Source organism: Haliotis cracherodii, unplaced genomic scaffold, assembly GCF_022045235.1.
Source record: "Haliotis cracherodii isolate W230 unplaced genomic scaffold, xgHalCrac1.p SCAF_15, whole genome shotgun sequence".
NCBI classification, from domain to species: domain Eukaryota; kingdom Metazoa; phylum Mollusca; class Gastropoda; order Lepetellida; family Haliotidae; genus Haliotis; species Haliotis cracherodii.
Genome location: NW_027266270.1, coordinates 20,354,461 through 20,372,938, shown reverse-complemented (window position 1 = coordinate 20,372,938; position 18,478 = coordinate 20,354,461). Strand labels below are relative to the sequence as shown.

The following is an 18,478-nucleotide window of genomic DNA, read 5'->3' as shown; positions in this document are numbered from 1 at the left end:
AGGCTTGGCCTGCTCCCTTGTTTCAGTGGGACGACGGCAAGTTCTGCCCACTCGTCATACAATGCAAAAGCTGAGGCAGATTTTTTAATCCAGCTGAATGATATGGCTACATTATCATTAAAGTGTATGGATGTTTCAGTTACCGATGCTGTGAAGTCAATTACGGTTGATATATTGCTTGGGGGATTTCTGCATTACTGCTTCTGTTCTACCGGATGAACTATATCAGCTATTGCAATGATATTTTTGGCGCAATATAATTACTGGTGCAATTCGTTTATTTCTGCCGCTTGACAAACTCGTACCAGAAAAAGGGTATTGCACCTGCCTGTTAAACATCGGGGAGAATTTGAAGATGTCAAAACTACACAGAAATTTCATACATCATAATCTGTTTTCTGTCATTTTTTTGTTTCTTGAAATATTAAGTGTAAAATGTCCAGTTGACATGCAACAGGCTGATAAAATATTGTGAAGGAAAATAAATAAGTGTAACAAAAATTCAAAATTCAAAATAGTATTATCACATTGTTTTGAAGAACATTAATCTCAAATTGAATGACAGAATGTGGAGCAATGTGTATTTCTGAACAGATTTCAGAGCTGATGATATTAATGAAGTTTTCTTAATTAAGGTATTGTATTATTCTGTGCAATTTCAGCCAAGTATCATCAATCCGCCATCTCTACATTGTATGGTATAGACACTGAGTCTGGTTCCCTCTGGCATCATAATACCCTTCTTCCAGAAAACTGATTCTTGCTTGATGCAACATAGAATTAACGCCTGTTATCCCATATAGAACTAAGAACCCAGGGACTCATGGGAAAAGGCTGGGGTAATCACGTTTCGGATATTGTCTATTATGTTGAGTACCAATTATTGGTTCTTCGATAAAGATGGAATTTGTCAGGTTCGTCTGTCTGGCCCATTGCCAGACTTTAGCTGAGAATCAACTTGGTTACAAAAAGTGTGCCTTCGTAATTGATATTGTGCCACATGCTGGATTATTCTTCCAATGTGGTGGCCCGATCCGGAGTTTTGTGCTCTGGTGGGTGTCATCCAATGATGCACTCAATTTTTTGGTCCCTTTGTATAAGGGTCCTGTCTGCATCATGTTTCTGTTATGGCCCTGTCTTGCACCAAGGTTCTGTTATGGTCCTGTCTTGCACCAAGGTTCTGTTATGGTCCTGTCTTGCACCAAGGTTCTGTTATGGCCCTGTCTTGCACCAAGGTTCTGTTATGGCCCTGTCTTGCACTAAGGTTCTGTTATGGTCCTGTCTTGCACCAAGGTTCTGTTATGGTCCTGCCTTGCACCAAGGTTCTGTTATGGCCCTGCCTTGCACCAAGGTTCTGTTATGGCCCTGTCTTGCACCAAGGTTCTGTTATGGCCCTGTCTTGCACCAAGGTTCTGTTATGGCCCTGTCTTGCACCAAGGTTCTGTTATGGTCCTGTCTTGCACCAAGGTTCTGTTATGGTCCTGTCTTGCACCAAGGTTCTGTTATGGTCCTGTCTTGCACCAAGGTTCTGTTATGGTCCTGTCCTACACCAAGGTTTTGTGTAAGGGTCCTGTCATGCGGAAAGGTTTGTTATAAAAGACTGTTGTATGTCTTTTTCAGCTTAGATTTAAATAGTTGTTGGAATTGCCTGTGTCATCATGCCATTGATTTATATCTTAATTCTTATGTAACCTTAAGCTTTGAGTACATTAGTACTGTCGATGGAAATGTTAAATTCTTGTTACATTGTTTATTGGAGGTAGTTTATTTAACGCATGAAACAAGTCAACCCAAAGCCTGCATTCTGCACGACATACATATCCTGAGTGAGTGAGTGAGTAATAATCACTCACTCACTCACTATCAGCTATTTGTAACTTGTGCATATTCCAAACAGCTCCTTGCATGGTTCTGGAGATGCAACAGGTTTACAGGCACAGGCAAATATGCCACAGCTCCTTTGTGGATAGAATACGATCCAAAAGAAGCAGAATGCTAATGTTTTCAAAATAATTATAGCATGAAATTGGCATTCTGGGATGGCTTTAGACCTCAATGACTTCAGATAGGGCAGTCCTCCCTAGTGCCTTTCAGCTGGAAATGTGGGTGTCGTTACAGCAAAGCTCTCATCACCTTGGCTGAATGAATGCTTTCTGCAGAGGGAAATGACATAATTTGTCGACCTATCTCTACACAACAGGCTGTGACGGAATATCCAATGTGCGCGCCAGTGACTGGAATTAGTAATACCCCAGTGTCTCCCCAGTAGCAGTAGCAGCAGCACTCGATGGCAGCGATCCTGCATCCCAGCATGTAAAGCTGATGCCAGCACCCTCCGTTAACTCTTTGCACAAGCAACAGGCTGCAGATAACGAGGGGCAGGGGGGGGGGGGGGAGGTGCCTTCATGGTTTTATGGTCAAAATGTGAATATAACACTCAATGAGTCTGATGTGAATAAAGTGAGACCCTTTAATATCAAGACTTTAAAATAGGAGATTGTGTCTTGCTGTGGCGATTTATGAGGCTATTTTGAAAAGCAACAGATTAACCTTTAAAACTTTACTATGAATTGCTTCAAGAATGGTGTTCTGGATTTTTATGTTAAAAGTCAGTACTCTTTTTAGAACCACCAGGTCTTCGCTCAGGCTTACATTCTTGAGAACATTGATTCATCTGTCAGTACTGGGTAAAGTCGTTAAAGTTACTCTCTTAAGTACTGGTACACCCTAACTATCTCAACACAGATTGAGGTAGCAATATCTTCTATATCACCCAGATGAAACAATGTAGAAAATCCGGGTCCATGTGACAGTACAGTAGAAGACTCTGAAAGCATGAAGGGCTGTTCTGATGGCGAACTATCCTTCCTCCAGGATGATATACACTGATTCCCTCCTGGCGTATATTATACAGTTAGATGTAAGGGGTTAAAGTGGTGGGCGGACAGGATTCAGGCTGTATGAAATTCTGTCATTCTTGTCTGCAGATTTCTGAACCAAGTGGCTTGCCAACAATCTAATGAAGAAGTAGAACCACAGGGCGACTTCATCTCTGGCTGATAAAACACCTCCAACCCATTTCCCTACTTTTTCAACGTACACGCATCACTTTCAAAATGTAACTAATCATGGTTATTTTAAGAAGTACTACAGTTTAATTGGACAATATTCAAGAAACTCACTTTACAACCTGATATAAATTGGAAAGTGTTGTCTGCAATGAATCTTGAAATAGAAAATAGTTTTAATTGGGATGCATATTAAGCTATTCAAGTATGTGAATAAATAAGTTCTTTTTGCACCATTGCACAGACTTGTTTTTAGATAAATGCTGGTTACGTGGTTAAGGTATAAATCTTGCAGAAGTGTAAAAATGAAAAAAGTGCATAATTATTTGCTGACAAGGGAAAGTTGCTTGTTAAGGCCATATGATATGTGGTTGCAGTCCAAGTGCTGTTCAAAGTACATGGGGAAAGAGACGGATGCCATTCTTCTACACTGGGGTTGCTGTAATGGGAGGAAATGCTCAATGCTCTTTTATTGATTTTTTAGAAACTTTGAGGGAATGCTAGGAAATTTGAGATGTGTGTGATGAAAACAAAGCAAATATATCACCTTATTGTCTCATTAGTGCAGGGATGAAAAGAAAACTGAGAATTATTGAAAATGCAAATATTTATGGACATAATAGAACAACATGGCTATGATGAGCTTATTTTCTGTAGGTAAAGGGAAAGGAAACAGGCATTATCATTTCAAAAATAAAAAAATTGATAATTTTTTTTATTAAATTTGAAATTTGTGAACCTGTTCAAAGTTCCAGGTTGGTCATTTTTCAGTTCCAATACACTTAAAATCTCTTTAAAAATTAGTGGTTTCGAGTTGTGCTTCTAAAAATTCACAACCTTTGTATGAAGGTATTTGTCCAACAATTCTGAACAAAATGGATGTGAATTAGAACCAGCAGGTCCTGTATCTAAGCATGCAGAACCACCATGATAAAGATGACCGTTTGTCTTGTGGAGGCACTGCCACAGCTTTGTCCAACAATTATTTTTTCGACAAACATGATGTAATATGAAGCCAGCAATTCCTGCATGTAGAACCACATAGATGAGGATGTCTAGTTGTCTGATTGAGACACTGTCACGGAGCCTGTCGTCTGTGGATATGATTGATGCCTCCCTCATGTCCTACAAATGTTTGCCAAGGTCGTTTTAGTGTAAGCACTTGTATTCTGATGAGGGCCTGTGTTTATTCATCTGGCCAGAAGTGTAACCCATTGTCCGGTCAATTGGGGGACTCTTGGTGAGTCGCAATCAGCATCTTCATCAACATTCACTACTCCGCTCCCCCATTAACCTAAGTTGGTGTCCAGAGGATCTGGTGATGGTAATATCCCTTGACCATTTATGTGCATCCAGATTAGCAGCATTCCAGCCAGTACTGTTGAGATTTGAGATTTGTGATTTGGGTGGTCCAGGTTTCCGATCGGTTCATTTTCTAGGACAGGACATGACTGATGTCCAAAATTATTTGAGATTTTTTTCACAACTTGACAATGGCAAGAATTTCTCATCAAAACCTGAAAAAATCCATCCAAAACCCATTTCACTGGTAGCTGGTGGTAGAACCCTGTGAAGATTCAGTTTAGAATTGGTGAAGAATTGGTCTTGAGCAACACATGCTTGTTGTAAGAGGCGACTAACGGGATTGGGTGGTCAGGCTTGTGACTTGGTTGGTACATGTCATTGTATCCCAATTGCATAGATCAATGCTCATGGTGTTGTCATTTAGCTTGAATATTGCTGTCTGCAGCGTTACAAAAGCAAAATAGGGAAAACCTTGTGGTAGAGGCCACCATTTGTGCTACTTCTACTGATAATTACATAGAGTTGGGTGAAGAATGTGACAGCACTTGTCCTGTGATGTTGGCATGCAACAAGGCGGCACCAAGGTTTCTAAATAAGCTAGTGTTGAGGAATGTGGGGGTCTCAGGATCCAAGTCCCCAGAATTAGCTTGTGTGAATTGGAGTTACGATAGTTGAAACTGAGCTGTAGAAGAGAGAGATTTGTCACTTGAAGGAGTAAGCATATACTCCAAAACGTTGCTTCTCATAATAAAGAAGTTGACATCCATAAATTCTCTCTCTCTCATGTGTATCCCTTTGAAATGCCATTCAAAGGCTTGAGCTGCATATATACACAGCAATTGAGTTATGAGGGAAAGTTCCAGTCTTTCTCATGTGCCCTGGGACAAGCGTCTTCCTCCACTGTTTCCACTTGACAGATAATCCCTTCCTGCTGGTTGATGGACTTCTGGCTGTTCTCCCAATCATGACATATTGTTTGGTCATTCTGGCCCAGCTTGGTGATTAGTTCATTCTTATCCCTCAGTGGCTTTCAAAACCACCCCATGTTTGTTTCTGTCTTGTTGTGAATTGGCCTTGATTCTGTGATAGTGTCCAGCGTTAGTTTGATACTTTGTGTGTCAAAGTCGGCTTAAACTAATGCTAGTGTATTGGCCATAAAACTTCTGCGTCCCGTGAAGGGTTTCTAATCACAGACCTTCTGATCCGGGGTCGGACGCCTTTTCCACATGACCAAAGAGCTTAACCCCTTCATCAGACTGGCAAGGTAAGGATTTCATCTGTGGGATGACTCCACACCCTGCTACACTGACACGGTAAGGATGTCATCTGTGGGATGACTCCACACCCTGCTACACTAACATGGTAAGGATGTCATCTGTTGGATGACTCCACACCTTCCTACACTAGCAAGAACAGTTTCAGGCTTATGGTAAATAACAAAAGGATGTTATTCCTCATTTGTTTTGAGGATTATCATCTCCGATTCAGTCTTTCAATTTCAAGCTGATATAGTTCAATCATGTAACAAAGTATCAGTCCATATATCAGATCCAACTGACACCTCACCATGCCACCTTATGTGGCAGTTCCCTACCCGTAGCTGCACGATGAGTACCGGCTGGTCTTGGAATGGAGCTGAGGTGGTATGAAGCCACTAATTATGATGAGACCATGCTAATCACTGAAACCACCCATGATGGCTACTTATAATGAAACACCTCATTATTGCTTGTAATTTGATAATGAAGTAATTGTCTGGCTTGTAATGGAATCAATGTGACTATTACCCACTATATATAATTATCTGCAATGCTGATAGTAGATATTGAATTCTTGAAAATGAGTCATCATTGGGGGAAAAAATGGTAATCAATTCAGGACTAGTAAGTACATTATTATGTGAATAAAGACTAATATGTGTATGGTTTACAAAGCAGTAAAATGATAACATATGGTTAGGACAAAATTATCGAATATATCCCGAAATTGCAGGATATGGACGGTGAAGAATAACATAGCACAGATCTGATGGAACATGGCACTATCCTGCCTGTATTATATGAGTATGTGATAAATCATAATGTTGTACAATTGGTATTATGGCTCTGCTTTAACAGAATTAAAGAGTATATCCAGCTTATATTACCGGTACAAGAGCAGTGTTTGACATTAAGCATGAAAATAAAGGGAGTCCTTGTCGTAATGTTTGTTGTGAATTGAAGATTTAAGGGTTCCCCATATTCTATACTATAAAAGCAACCCTGATATAAAGGTCTGCAGTGATAATGAAGTATGATATAGTTATCTGACAGAATTAAAGGATATATTCCTATATCACTGGAGGGGAATGATGAAGAATGATAATATGGCTCTGATCTAATAGAATGAAGGAATATATCTAGCCTATAATACATGAGGGTGTGATAATGAAGTAGGGCTCCTCATCCCGTATTCCCCAGCCTCCTAGAAAGTGTCCTGACTGCTGTATCCAGATATATGTGGCAGATTGAGAGGCTGTTAGACATTGATCAGTTCCTAGAGAATAATGACCTTTCCAGTAATTAGTTTTCATTGACAAGTACCTCCACATTGGTTATAAACACTGATCATCTACGTGACGGAACTTCATACCAGCGTTATCTTCCCTGAAAGAGGATTCTTTTCCAGTTTTTCTTATTTTGAACTATTTTTGGGTTGTTCAATTTAGTATACATTACAGGTTTGACATTTCATCCGACTCGTTCGGAAATTTGACTAATCGGGATGAATGTTTGTATTCTGACGTTTTTGATGGCACTAATATTACTCTTGTTTCAGCTGAGCTTTTATGTTACTGCAAGAGTGCTAGGATGATACAAGATATTCACGTCGTTTGTTACAAACGCTTCGAAAATCTTGACATCTCGGTGTGTTTAAAGAAAAATAACGGATAGTATGTGTTAGTATATGAAGAGAAATAGGAAAGCCATGATCGTGGATTGGTAAGTCAGGGTCGATGAAACAAAAGGGAAAAAAGCATGTTATAAGCATACAGCTATTTAAATGATTGGTAAGTTGGTTATAAAATGGGTACAAAATTTGGATTGGTAAGTGATTAAATTTTGCAAAACAATTGCACCAATTTGATTGGTAGGTTGTTGTACTGAAATCTTTGTGGGTGTTGTAAGTGCGCCCGGTAAGTGTGTATATACATGCAGGATTTGGCGGGTAAATCCCAGGGACCGGGACTAATGGCGGTATTCCTTATTTCTCTTCAGACATCAGCCAAACATGATGGCCTAACGGGGCATCCATGTTGCCTAAACATACGAAAGATTGCTCAAACTTAACAGTCACATAGGTTTGTATGTGTGGTAAGCGTGGGTGTATTCTAGCTGGGACAAGATGATTGGTTTAAACATTCATTGTTTCTAAATTCTCCCAAAGTGGGTCAGATCTTGTCCAATCGCGAAAATCCTACAGCTTTAAAAAGACTTATAGTGTGGATCAGTAAATGGTTTTTTTTAGGATGTAGTTTTGAGTGTGCAATGATAAGTATGTTTTAACTTATTTCATGCAATTAGCACACGGTAAACGGAATTGGATCTTCAAATAGTATTCATGACAACAAAAAACAAAAACAATTTCTAATTATTTTTTTTATTTTTTTTCGGGAAGCCTGTTCTTTTTCAAAAGTTGAAAGGGGGGAATGAACTCCAGGACTGGGTGATTAATTGGTAAAATGTACAAAATACAACTCAAAAACTGTCACATCTTTTCCTAAAATGTTAAGGGAGGGAATCTGATTTTTAATGCAATTTTTGTGACATTTTTGATGTGGTCAGGTAAGAATGGGTGTAATTTCGGGTAAGTTATTCGGGTAAGTAAAACAAACCCCCAGGAGGACTGCACGATAGATGGCGTCGTTTCCATGGCGACCATGTATTCCGCCTTTGCAAGTCTGTCCAGATTTAGGAAGGGACCAACCGTTGTGAGCTGGGTAGGTAGGGTGGCGTAAGTGTTCTAACATTTTCAATCTTTCGTGTGACTTAGGGCTTTTTGCTGTTCAGGTTATAAGATTTCAAAATTTCTAAATTTTCTATGCAGGTAGGTATGAATGACACTTTGTGTCGGTTAACCAAGGTAAACTTGTTTTCAGCTAACAGTGGAATATGATGACCTGTGTCAAGTTCTAAATGCCATGCTTATCCACACTGGTCCACATTTTGGTATTCCAAGAAATATTCCCAGTTCTTAAGATGGGAGGATATTTTAGAAGCTGTCAATGTTTTTCAAAGGTTGATTTTGGAAAGTGGCATTTATAGCAGCTCATCCTTTCCTTTCCTTAATGGTAAGCAAGGATTGGAAGGGGAGTTTGTTATGAATGTTGGACTCTTCAGACTGTGAGACTCGAAAGTGTGGATGAGTGGTTTATACATTGATGTTGTTTTTCAGAAATACAGGTGAGACAAGGTGCACCAATTGAGATCATAGAGATCTGCACTCTTGTTGCTAGGCAACAACAATCCGTTTCTAACCATGACAAATTTCAGAAAATTCTTTTAGCCCAAAGATAAATTTGACAGTACAAAGATATCTTTGTGATTTTATTGCCTCTTTGATCACTTTTTGGAAACAACTGAAAGGGAGGTAGATCTCGTAAGTAGTTGCAAGAAATGGTTCCCTTATAAAAGAAATTGCAGCATGAGAGTATTTGTCATAATGAACAATAAAGTACTGGTAAGTATGGCACGAGTGTAGATTTCTTCTAGTATCTGCTTCTTTGGCTAAAACACCAAAAATTATTTGTATTTTCATTTGTGATCTGTGTTTTCTTTTAGCTGCTTATAAGCATGCTGATGGTAAGAAGATTGACGGGCGCCGTGTACTGGTCGACGTTGAGCGAGGCCGGACTGTCAAGGGATGGCGACCCAGGCGACTAGGTGGGTAGCTGTGAGTGAATGGTGGTGATGATTTTTCTAGCTACATCAAGACAGCCTGTGCACATCTAGTTCAGCCAGGCAAACCAGCAGGTGGATGAGAATGACAAAGATGATCCTGGGCATGATCAAATCAGCCTTGTCATGCACTGTTACACCAGATTGGTCTGTTCTTACTAGATACATGAGATGTTGGGGACCTGTTCTGGCTTGTTATCACCATGGGGTAGAGGGGAACTTATTCTGACATGGAATCTCCAAGGGTTCTGGGGGATCTGTTCTGACATGGAATCTCCAGGGGTTCTGGGGGATCTGTTCTGGCATGGAATCTCCAGGGGTTCTGGGGGATCTGTTCTGACATGGAATCTCCAGGGGTTCTGAGGGATCTGTTCTGACATGGAATCTCCAGGGGTTCTGAGGGATCTGTTTTTACATGGAATTTCCAGGGGTTCTGGGGAATCTGTTCTGACATGGATTCTCAAGGGGTTCTGGGGGATCTGTTCTGACATGGAATCACCATGGGGTGCAGGGAACTTACTCTGACATGGAATCTCCAGGGGTTCTGGGGGATCTGTTCTGACATGGAATTACTATGGGCTGCAGGGAACCTATTCTGACATGGAATCAGCCTGGGATGCACGGATATTGAACCACAATGTTCCCTGGTTGTGCCAATCAGTGACAACTAATATTGTATGAAAGGATGAGTTGCTTTCAATTGCTTCTGTCCCAGGAGAACCCACACAGGGTTAGCACCTGGCTCATGCATTGTTCCTTCAGTGGACATACTTAGCTGCTGGAGTGAATACAGTTATCTATTAATCCACCGACATTGGCTTGTTCAATAAGGCATTGTTCAGTGATGGTCACACAGGTCAACGAGACATGTAATGGCATATCAGTTGTGACATGGTCATAATCCCCACCCATGTTGTAAGTTGTAACCCTTACATTTGTTGTTATCACATAACCGGTAAGTAATGGGAATGTCAGTCATTGTGAACATAGTGCATTAGCTATGATTGACATGTTGGTTGGACCTGTGAAGATTCCTGGTTAGAATAGGTCTTCCAAAACCCATGCTTGCCATAAAAGGCGACTATGCTTGTCGTAAGAGGCGACTAACGGGATCGGGTGGTCAGGCTCGCTGACCTGGTTGATGCATGTCATTGATCCCAATTGCGAGGCTCGATGCTCATGATGTCAATCACTGGATTGTCTTGTCCAGACTCGATTATTTACAGACCGCCTTCATACAGCTGGAATATTGCTGAGTGCGGCGTTAAACAACAAACCAACCAACCAATCAACCAAACCAACATGTTGGTTGTGTCATCAGTGCAACATGGTCAGAGATACTTGGAGTCCTGAAAACTAGATATCCAGTTTAGTGATCATGCAACAAGGGACACTCCAAAGGACAAAGTGGCTACGGTCAAACTTATAATGGGGTGGTCTAAGTAAATCTAACTACACCACTAAAGGACGTAAGTACAACCAGATTCTTTCATATTGCTGTAGTTACTGTTGTGGTCATATCATTGGGTACCCATAACTACATATATTATGGCGATATCGCAACAAGTATACAATGTCTACATTCCAAGGATACCAGTTGCTTACTGACAGTGGAGTCGAGCTGTATACATATGTCACTGTTTCTGTTGCTGCAAGTCAGTTGGAGTAGTTTATTGAACAGTGAAACGTGCTTCTCTGTAATTTTATCTGATATGTGTATTTTAGGGCATAGACCTTTTATATGGTATAAGCTTGAGGCATTCGACTTTCTTGTGTGAATGTTTTCCAAAACAGGAAGTTACATTTGCATTTCACTTTTTAATGATGTAAGCTAGAGGCATGGTGGTACACATTCATATGTATGTTTGTTTTTCAAGTGTTGGGCATTTAGAAATAGGTGGGGATGGTCCGTTTCCATTTTTAAATATAATGTAATCGCCTTTGTAGTTATATCGGTCAGTCCTTTTGGTATTAATCTTTTTTGTTGGTAGTATGAAGCATGTGGAATAATATTCTCCATTTTAGCATTAATTTTATTCCACAGTAAGAAAACTATGAACACAATGACATGGTCATGACAGATTAACTTTTGTCACATGAAAACATCAGGTGTTCTTGCACTTCTTTGAGTAGTACAGAATGTTGTTTCAGCAATAGCGAGCAAATAACCTGCAAAGACCAATGTCTCATGTTAGGTTTGATTTTGAGAACAATAACGTCAAGGTTCTCTACAACCAGTCTAATGTCACATTCTGGAATGTCATGTGTTCTGTCATCCCCAGTTACACACACTCCATGGAGCAGATAATGTTGGAGATTACAACGTCATACACAAGCAAATAAGATCAGTGTTGCAAGCAATATGTATGTCGATATCCCCTGTGGGAAACAGATGTTGTGGACCAAAACACTTTACATTTGTGAAGACTTGACAAGCTTAATCTTAAGTCAGCATCATGGGAAGCAGGTCTGTGAATTAAACTCCTCCACAGAACTCAAGTGGTAATTATTGTTAAGCCTCCTACCTGTAGGTTTCTGTAAGAGTGTTGACCCAGCTGAATGCCACAAGACCCATCCTTCTCAAAGCCAAGTGCGTTCATGATGGACACTCCTGCACCTTGTTATATATCCTGGATTGCTTATGTTTATCAATGGCAGTGGCAGGTCTTAGGCTATCAATGTCTCAAACACTCTGACACAGTTTGCGGTTGCTTATTCTTGTCAATTTGACAAAAATTAATTAATTAGGTTGTCTTCATTTGTTAAATGACCATATGAGCACAAGAACAGTATTCAAATTTCTGAAAACCTTCCTTAATCCCAAAGCAGCCAAATACCACTTTTCACTGTACTATTTGGCAAAGCAATGCCGTAGTATTCCTGCCCTGTACACAACTGGCGCCGAGTGCCATCTCATGCAGGTTCATGTGAATTAGCCATTAATCTGTAGTCACATCTACAGGAATCAGAGTACAATTGTTAAATTGGGTGATGACATTGCTGAGAATCGGTGATCTTTGCCTGTGCATGTCTTGCCTTCATCATGTAACATGGCTGTTGACCAAACCGATGATGGATAAGTACCATTGGAGTTGATGAGGCAGGGGCATGCACGACATTGTATCAGCACTAATTGTTGATGTGCAGGGATCAGTTTGAATTGGAAGTGCAGGGTCATTGTAACAGTGTGCACGGGAGGGAACTGTGACACATGATTAACCTGAGTTTTAGTAATAAGCTATCACTTTAAACTTGATCGGGTCAATGGAAATTTGTCTCAAGCCATGACATCCAGACCTAGCTTGTGACTCACAAGTCACAAACTTCTGGAGATGAATAGGAATCCTCCTCCTCCATAGATTTGGACTAACATGATTAAACTAAAAATGTTGACAGAGTGATGTGTTCAGGACATTGGAACAGTGTAAAAAGTTCAGGGAAGTTTGCATTGAGTGCAGCAATTGATAATCGAGCAGACTGTGGTAGAAAATGTGACATTGTGTGAATGTCAACAATTTAATGTCATTTATTTTTATATCAATTGTTGGGTTAAGTTCTATTGATATTTCATCTTTGTCTCATTTGTGGAATGTAATTGTCATGGTTTCATTGATTTTCAGGTGGGGGACTAGGCGGAACCCGTAAAGGTGGGCCGGATGAGAACACGCGCTTCTCCGGACGTGATGAGTACGCACGTGAGAGGTGAGAGCTGCTTGGCGTCACACATAGCTTTGTTATCCGGTTTGTCAAGCATGTACTTAAGTATTAATTGAAAGATGAGGAAGACCACCAAATCCTGTCACGGCATGTGTAGAGAGTTGAATAATACAACCTTCAACAATCAGTTTTTACAAAACTGAGCATGTTTGGCTAAGAATGCTTAGGGGATGTTGTCAGCGCATTTGAAGTACATAGAGGACAGACATAGCTATTCATGAAATAAGTTTTCTACACAATAAACTTCAGTAGCCTCATCAGTGTTTAAATGAAGGATAAACTTCAACAACCCTTGTAAAACACCAGTTTTAAAGTAATGGCCTTAGGGGTCCCTTGATTCAGGTACAACAGCAGAAACACCTCATAGACCAAATGAGCCCCTTAGCTTGGAACACCGCTAATCCTTCTGAGAATATGGTCAGTGTACGACCCCCAGCAGTTTCAGGTTACCCTACTTGATGTGAAGGCAGTGTACAAGTCAGTCTTTTAGCAGCCATACTTCATCGGAAGCCAGTGTCTAGACTATTCATCAAGATGTTTTTGTTTGTTTGTTTTTTTGTTGTTCAACGCCACGCTCAGCAATATTCAAGCTATATGACGGCGGTCTGTACATAATCAAGTCTTGACCAGACAGTCCAGTGATTGACATCATGGCCAACGATCCACACAATTGTAATCAATGACATGCATCAACCAAGTCAGCGAGCCTGACAACGGATCCTATTATTCGCCTCTTACGGCAAGCATAGTCGCCTTTTATGGCAAGCATGGGTTGCTGAAGACCTATTCTACCCCAGATTTTCACGGCTCTATTCAAGAACTCAGCAGCCATTATGCCACCGTGTACGCAATATGTAGGCAGTGAGTAGGCTTAATCTGCAACAGGTTGGCAGCCCATGTGTCAGCATTGTATAGACTTGTGATAGTTTTCCTATACTTTTTGTCTAGTCGAACCATGAAACTCACAAAGAAGACAGTGAAACTATGTCTGACCTTGTGCGTGGGCTTCTTCCATATTCCAATATCAAACTTTCTTTTTTCAAACATGGATTTAACAGATTGTTGAGATTTGTTTGGATATGTTCACTGTGTTGCAAGCCTCTGACTGAATCAGCCAGGACACTCAGATGCTGTAACTATCAGGATTGTCTAGCCCTGTGTGGCCATGGTTTAGTGTCAGTGTCTCCTTGGTGAGTTTCTAACCACTTACTGTGTCAGCAGCCTCGGTCTCAGTTTCCAGCTCGGAGTCCTGTTCCTCGTCAACAGTTTCCATAATCATGTATAGACTAATCTTTATTTATATCACAGTTTCCGTGGGGATGAGAGAGGAGTTGGTGGTGGAGGAGGCCGTGAGCGTTCCCGTAGTAGGGAGAGAGAACGTCGCAGCCGTGAGCGAGAACGTGAACGTCCCAGACGCCGCAGCAGGAGCCGAGAGAAGCGTCGATCCCGCAGTCGTGAGAGGAGGAGAAGCAGGGACAGAGATGCACCTGATGGTAAAAAACGGAAACACTTACATCTTGATCCATTACAGAATGTTTAACAGCATCGGCCAAAAAGATTATTTGCAGAATATATTCAGATATAGGGATGTAATGGACTGACAGAGTGATATTCTTGGGGGATTGGGTACTGAGATTTTGTGTCGAGATTAGATGTCTTTTCACCAGATTTTATTTAAAACTATGAACCTGATTTTTATGGCAGGCAATTTCTTTTCAACTGTCTGAAGCATAATTATTTTTGTCAAGAATTGTCATATACAATCTATTATTTAAATAAAATTCCAGTCCCTCCTCAGAATGTCAAATGGTAAATCACTAAAAATACGGAATGCCTTTACCCTGTATTATTGGAATTTGTCTGCAGCACTCTATTGCTTGTCATAAGCAGAGGTGAGAATCTTCCACAAATTTTAGTGACCACAAATCTGTTCTTCTACCATAACCCAACACCCCCCCCCCCCCCCCTAAAAAAATAAAAATAATAATTATGGACCACCCTCCATTGCAAAGAAGTTTCTGCTGAAAAAGAAAATATCCATTCTCATCCCTGCGTAAGAGATGACTAATGTGGGTCAGCAGTTGACTTGCACGTCACTATGACACGGGGGCATGGGACATTGGTCCTACCATCAACATGTAGTTTCTCAGCCAAGAATTAGTTATCTACAGCTGCATTGATATGACATGGATGTTGCTGAATATCATGTTAACCAGCAAACAGTTCTTACGATTTTGATTGGTGAAGTCTTTTTAAATGGAAATGTAACTATAGTAGAGGGAGGCCAAACAACCTTTAGGAAGTTGAAAAACAAACAACTGCTTTCTGGTATTGGTATTGTAATATCAGGAACAATGACGATTCTAGTTTGGAATTGGTCCCTGCCATCTATGCTGGTCTTAGAGTCGACCAAAGGGATCAGATTGAGCGCTCAGGCTTCATCACCTGGTTGACAGCGTATCCTCATACCCTGACAGGGTGGATCGTTGCATGCAATATCGATCACTGGATTGTGTGGTCCAGTCCCGATTTGTAAACGGCTACTGGAATATTGCTGAGCTCGGCATTTCACAAAAAAGGTACAAACATGTTGGACAGTCACATATCATCACACATTGGTATCAGGTCATGAAGCACATTCAGTTTCGTTTAGGTGGGAAAGAATGGTGTAACGCTTTGTGGTATAAAGGAGACCGATAACTTAAATTTGTTTGTTTCAGAAGAGGAAATGGGACGTTCCAAGGACAGAAAGCGCTCGAGACGCAGTCGTTCCCGTGATCGTAAAAGGAGCAGGTCCCGTGACAGGAAGCGTAGTCGCCGCAGCCGCAGCAAGGAACGTCGCAGACGACGAGAAGGTGGTGAAGATGGTTTTGACGATGTTGTGGTCAAGACGGAGAAGGGTGACGACTACGGCTATGGTGGCATCAATGGGAGTGGAAACGTTCCTCAAGAACCGGAACAACCAGCACCCGAGGAGGCTGCACCACCACCGGACAACAATGGGAGCTTGCCTGGCACCGAGACACAAAAAGAGCCAGAACCACCACAGGAAGAGGATGGATACGGAGAATGAAGACCATCCCAGTTTTCCAATTTTCCTTCGTGAGACAATAGGAACAGTCTTGACATTTTGCACATGTATTTGAGTTGGTGTTATACTGAGCTAGGTCACGTTTGTGTTGTATGCTCTGCTAGCACTTTATCACACTCAGAATTAACACTTCAAGCCCTGGTACATATGCTACTGGAATATGTCTCAATACTCCCACAAATTCAAGTATTGCAGTGACTTAAATTTGCTCATTTCATGCTGTTGGTATGTTACTTGTGTGTATATAGGGGGTAAATATTCCGTAACTTGTCGTCACATCAACAATCATCACTCTTGCCAGCGTCATTTTGCATGGGTTTTGTGAAATTGGAATATCTCAATCGATGAGTTTGGCAATTTCTATTCCAAAATTAGTCTCTGCATCCCTGATTTGATTTTTTTCATCATGATCCTAGTCGATTGTTCTCAGCTTTGTTTTAAGGATCGTTTACAATGTTTTATGTATTGCAATTACCATTTTATGTCCCTGTTTGAAATGCCAAGCTCTATAAAATGGCCGTCATTGTAGTGCTTGGAAATATTGTCTGTAAATGTTTGCAATCCTCCTGAGAAAGAATTTAGTCTCTCAAAGCACAAACACGTTTCTTAGAACTTTGAGGCTGTGCATCTGCATTCCAACAGCAAATCATCCCCGTCAGTAATAAATTCATTAGACCACCATTGTTCAGAGAAAAGGCATCTTTGTTATCATTAATTTTAAATTGTCATCAAGTTCATTTGCAAATTTTTAATATGTTACGCTTTTGTGTCTTAGTAATTGTTGTGTAGATGAACTAATCAGATTACTCCTTGCAAATGTAGTAATTTAATTGGACTACTTATGGGTTGAAGATGGTCCAGAATTTAGAAGCTTTCTTACATTCATCAGCATCCCTTCACTCTGGTTGCATCTCGGGATGAGCAGCCTCCAACCCACATAATCAGCTGAATAGGAAAAGCCCAGATGAAAATGATGGATTTTATCATCCAGCACTCCTTCACTTGATGAAAGATGGGGATCTGTGGTGCCCTTTTCAATTTTGAAATTTCCTATATAAAACTTTTGGCATTCCTCTAATAGCCATGATTGGAAAGCCAGGATAAAGTTTCATGTATTTTCCTGCTCTGATTTCTCTTCCAGCTCTGTATTGTGGCCTCGGCACCTATTGGTAGTTTTGGTCGTTCTACACAACTGTAATGTTTGTCTACTGTAATAAAATGAACTAAATCAGAAATGTGTTCGTGTTATGCTGAAACGAGTGGTATGACCTGCACTGGTGTCAGATATCGACTTGGCGACACTTAGTTTGTTGGAAAGTGCCAACAAACAACAGTGCAGTTTATGCTGTAACAGCCCAGAGGGGAATTATGACTGATGCTTTCCTTAATGTTGAGTTATACTGTCCTAGTGAATAGTTCCGAGACTTGATGATGCTTGCCACACTAAACTAGACTTTACCACACTATACTGCACTATACCACACTTTAATGCACTATACCACACTTTACTACACTATACCACACTTTAATGCACTATACCACACTTTACTACACTATACCACAATTTACTGCACTATACCACACTTTACTGCACTATACCACACTTTACTGCACTATACCACACTTTACTGCAATATACCACTTTACTGCACTATACCACACTTTACTACACTTTATTACACTTTATTACACTATACTTTAGGTATTCCTAATGACCCCTACCACAGTAACGATCAATGGGTTCACAACTCATCTCAGCTGACATTCAGGGTGCGTGAATCAGTTTACTGTATATTGCAGATTGGTTACAATTAATGTCTGGAATTTTGGGATAATTTATGTAGTAAAAGGATGACAACTTCCAAGTCACATTCCTGACAGTAGAAAGTCAAGAAAATCAGTCTGGACTAACATGGCCTGACTGGCTTACATATTGCATTTGAGTCCTAGAAGACAATAGGGCATTGGTGGCCTGGTCATCTAAAGTGCAGCAATTGCTGAGCAGAGTTACATCCCTTGGGCATGCCAGTAACCTGATTATGGGTTCGAATCCAGCTTCGCCCCGGTTGTTTCTTGGTTTGTCTGCACCATACCCATGCTCGGGGGGTTTAATGAAAGTGGTAAACTGTGAAACCTGCATCACTGCCGGCTTGCATCCCACATTAAACTGACGCCCTGTGAAATAATACTGTTAAAAGTTGCATTACACCCAACTCACTCACTCATTTAGCAGGCAAGACTTCATAATTCATTGTCTTGTGTTATCCGGATTTCACCAAAGTGGTAAATTTCTGAGACCTTTCTCACACTTCAGGGTGACATCTCTTGGTCTTTTTGAAGTGCTGATCAAACCAGGAACA

At 40.7% G+C, this 18,478-nt stretch overlaps 1 protein-coding gene across 1 annotated transcript in view; it reads left to right on the top strand.

Moving 5' to 3' along the window:
* Window positions 1–17,343, top strand: part of LOC139462364 (U1 small nuclear ribonucleoprotein 70 kDa-like) — a 117,387-nt gene extending 100,044 nt beyond the window's left edge. The window contains exons 7-10 of the mRNA XM_071244042.1: window positions 9,194–9,295; window positions 12,931–13,012; window positions 14,336–14,520; window positions 15,748–17,343. Coding sequence (XP_071100143.1) covers window positions 9,194–9,295; window positions 12,931–13,012; window positions 14,336–14,520; window positions 15,748–16,100 — 722 coding nt within the window. The 3' untranslated portion in view covers window positions 16,101–17,343. The remainder of the gene's footprint in view (window positions 1–9,193; window positions 9,296–12,930; window positions 13,013–14,335; window positions 14,521–15,747) is intronic.
* Window positions 17,344–18,478: the final 1,135 nt, after the last annotated feature.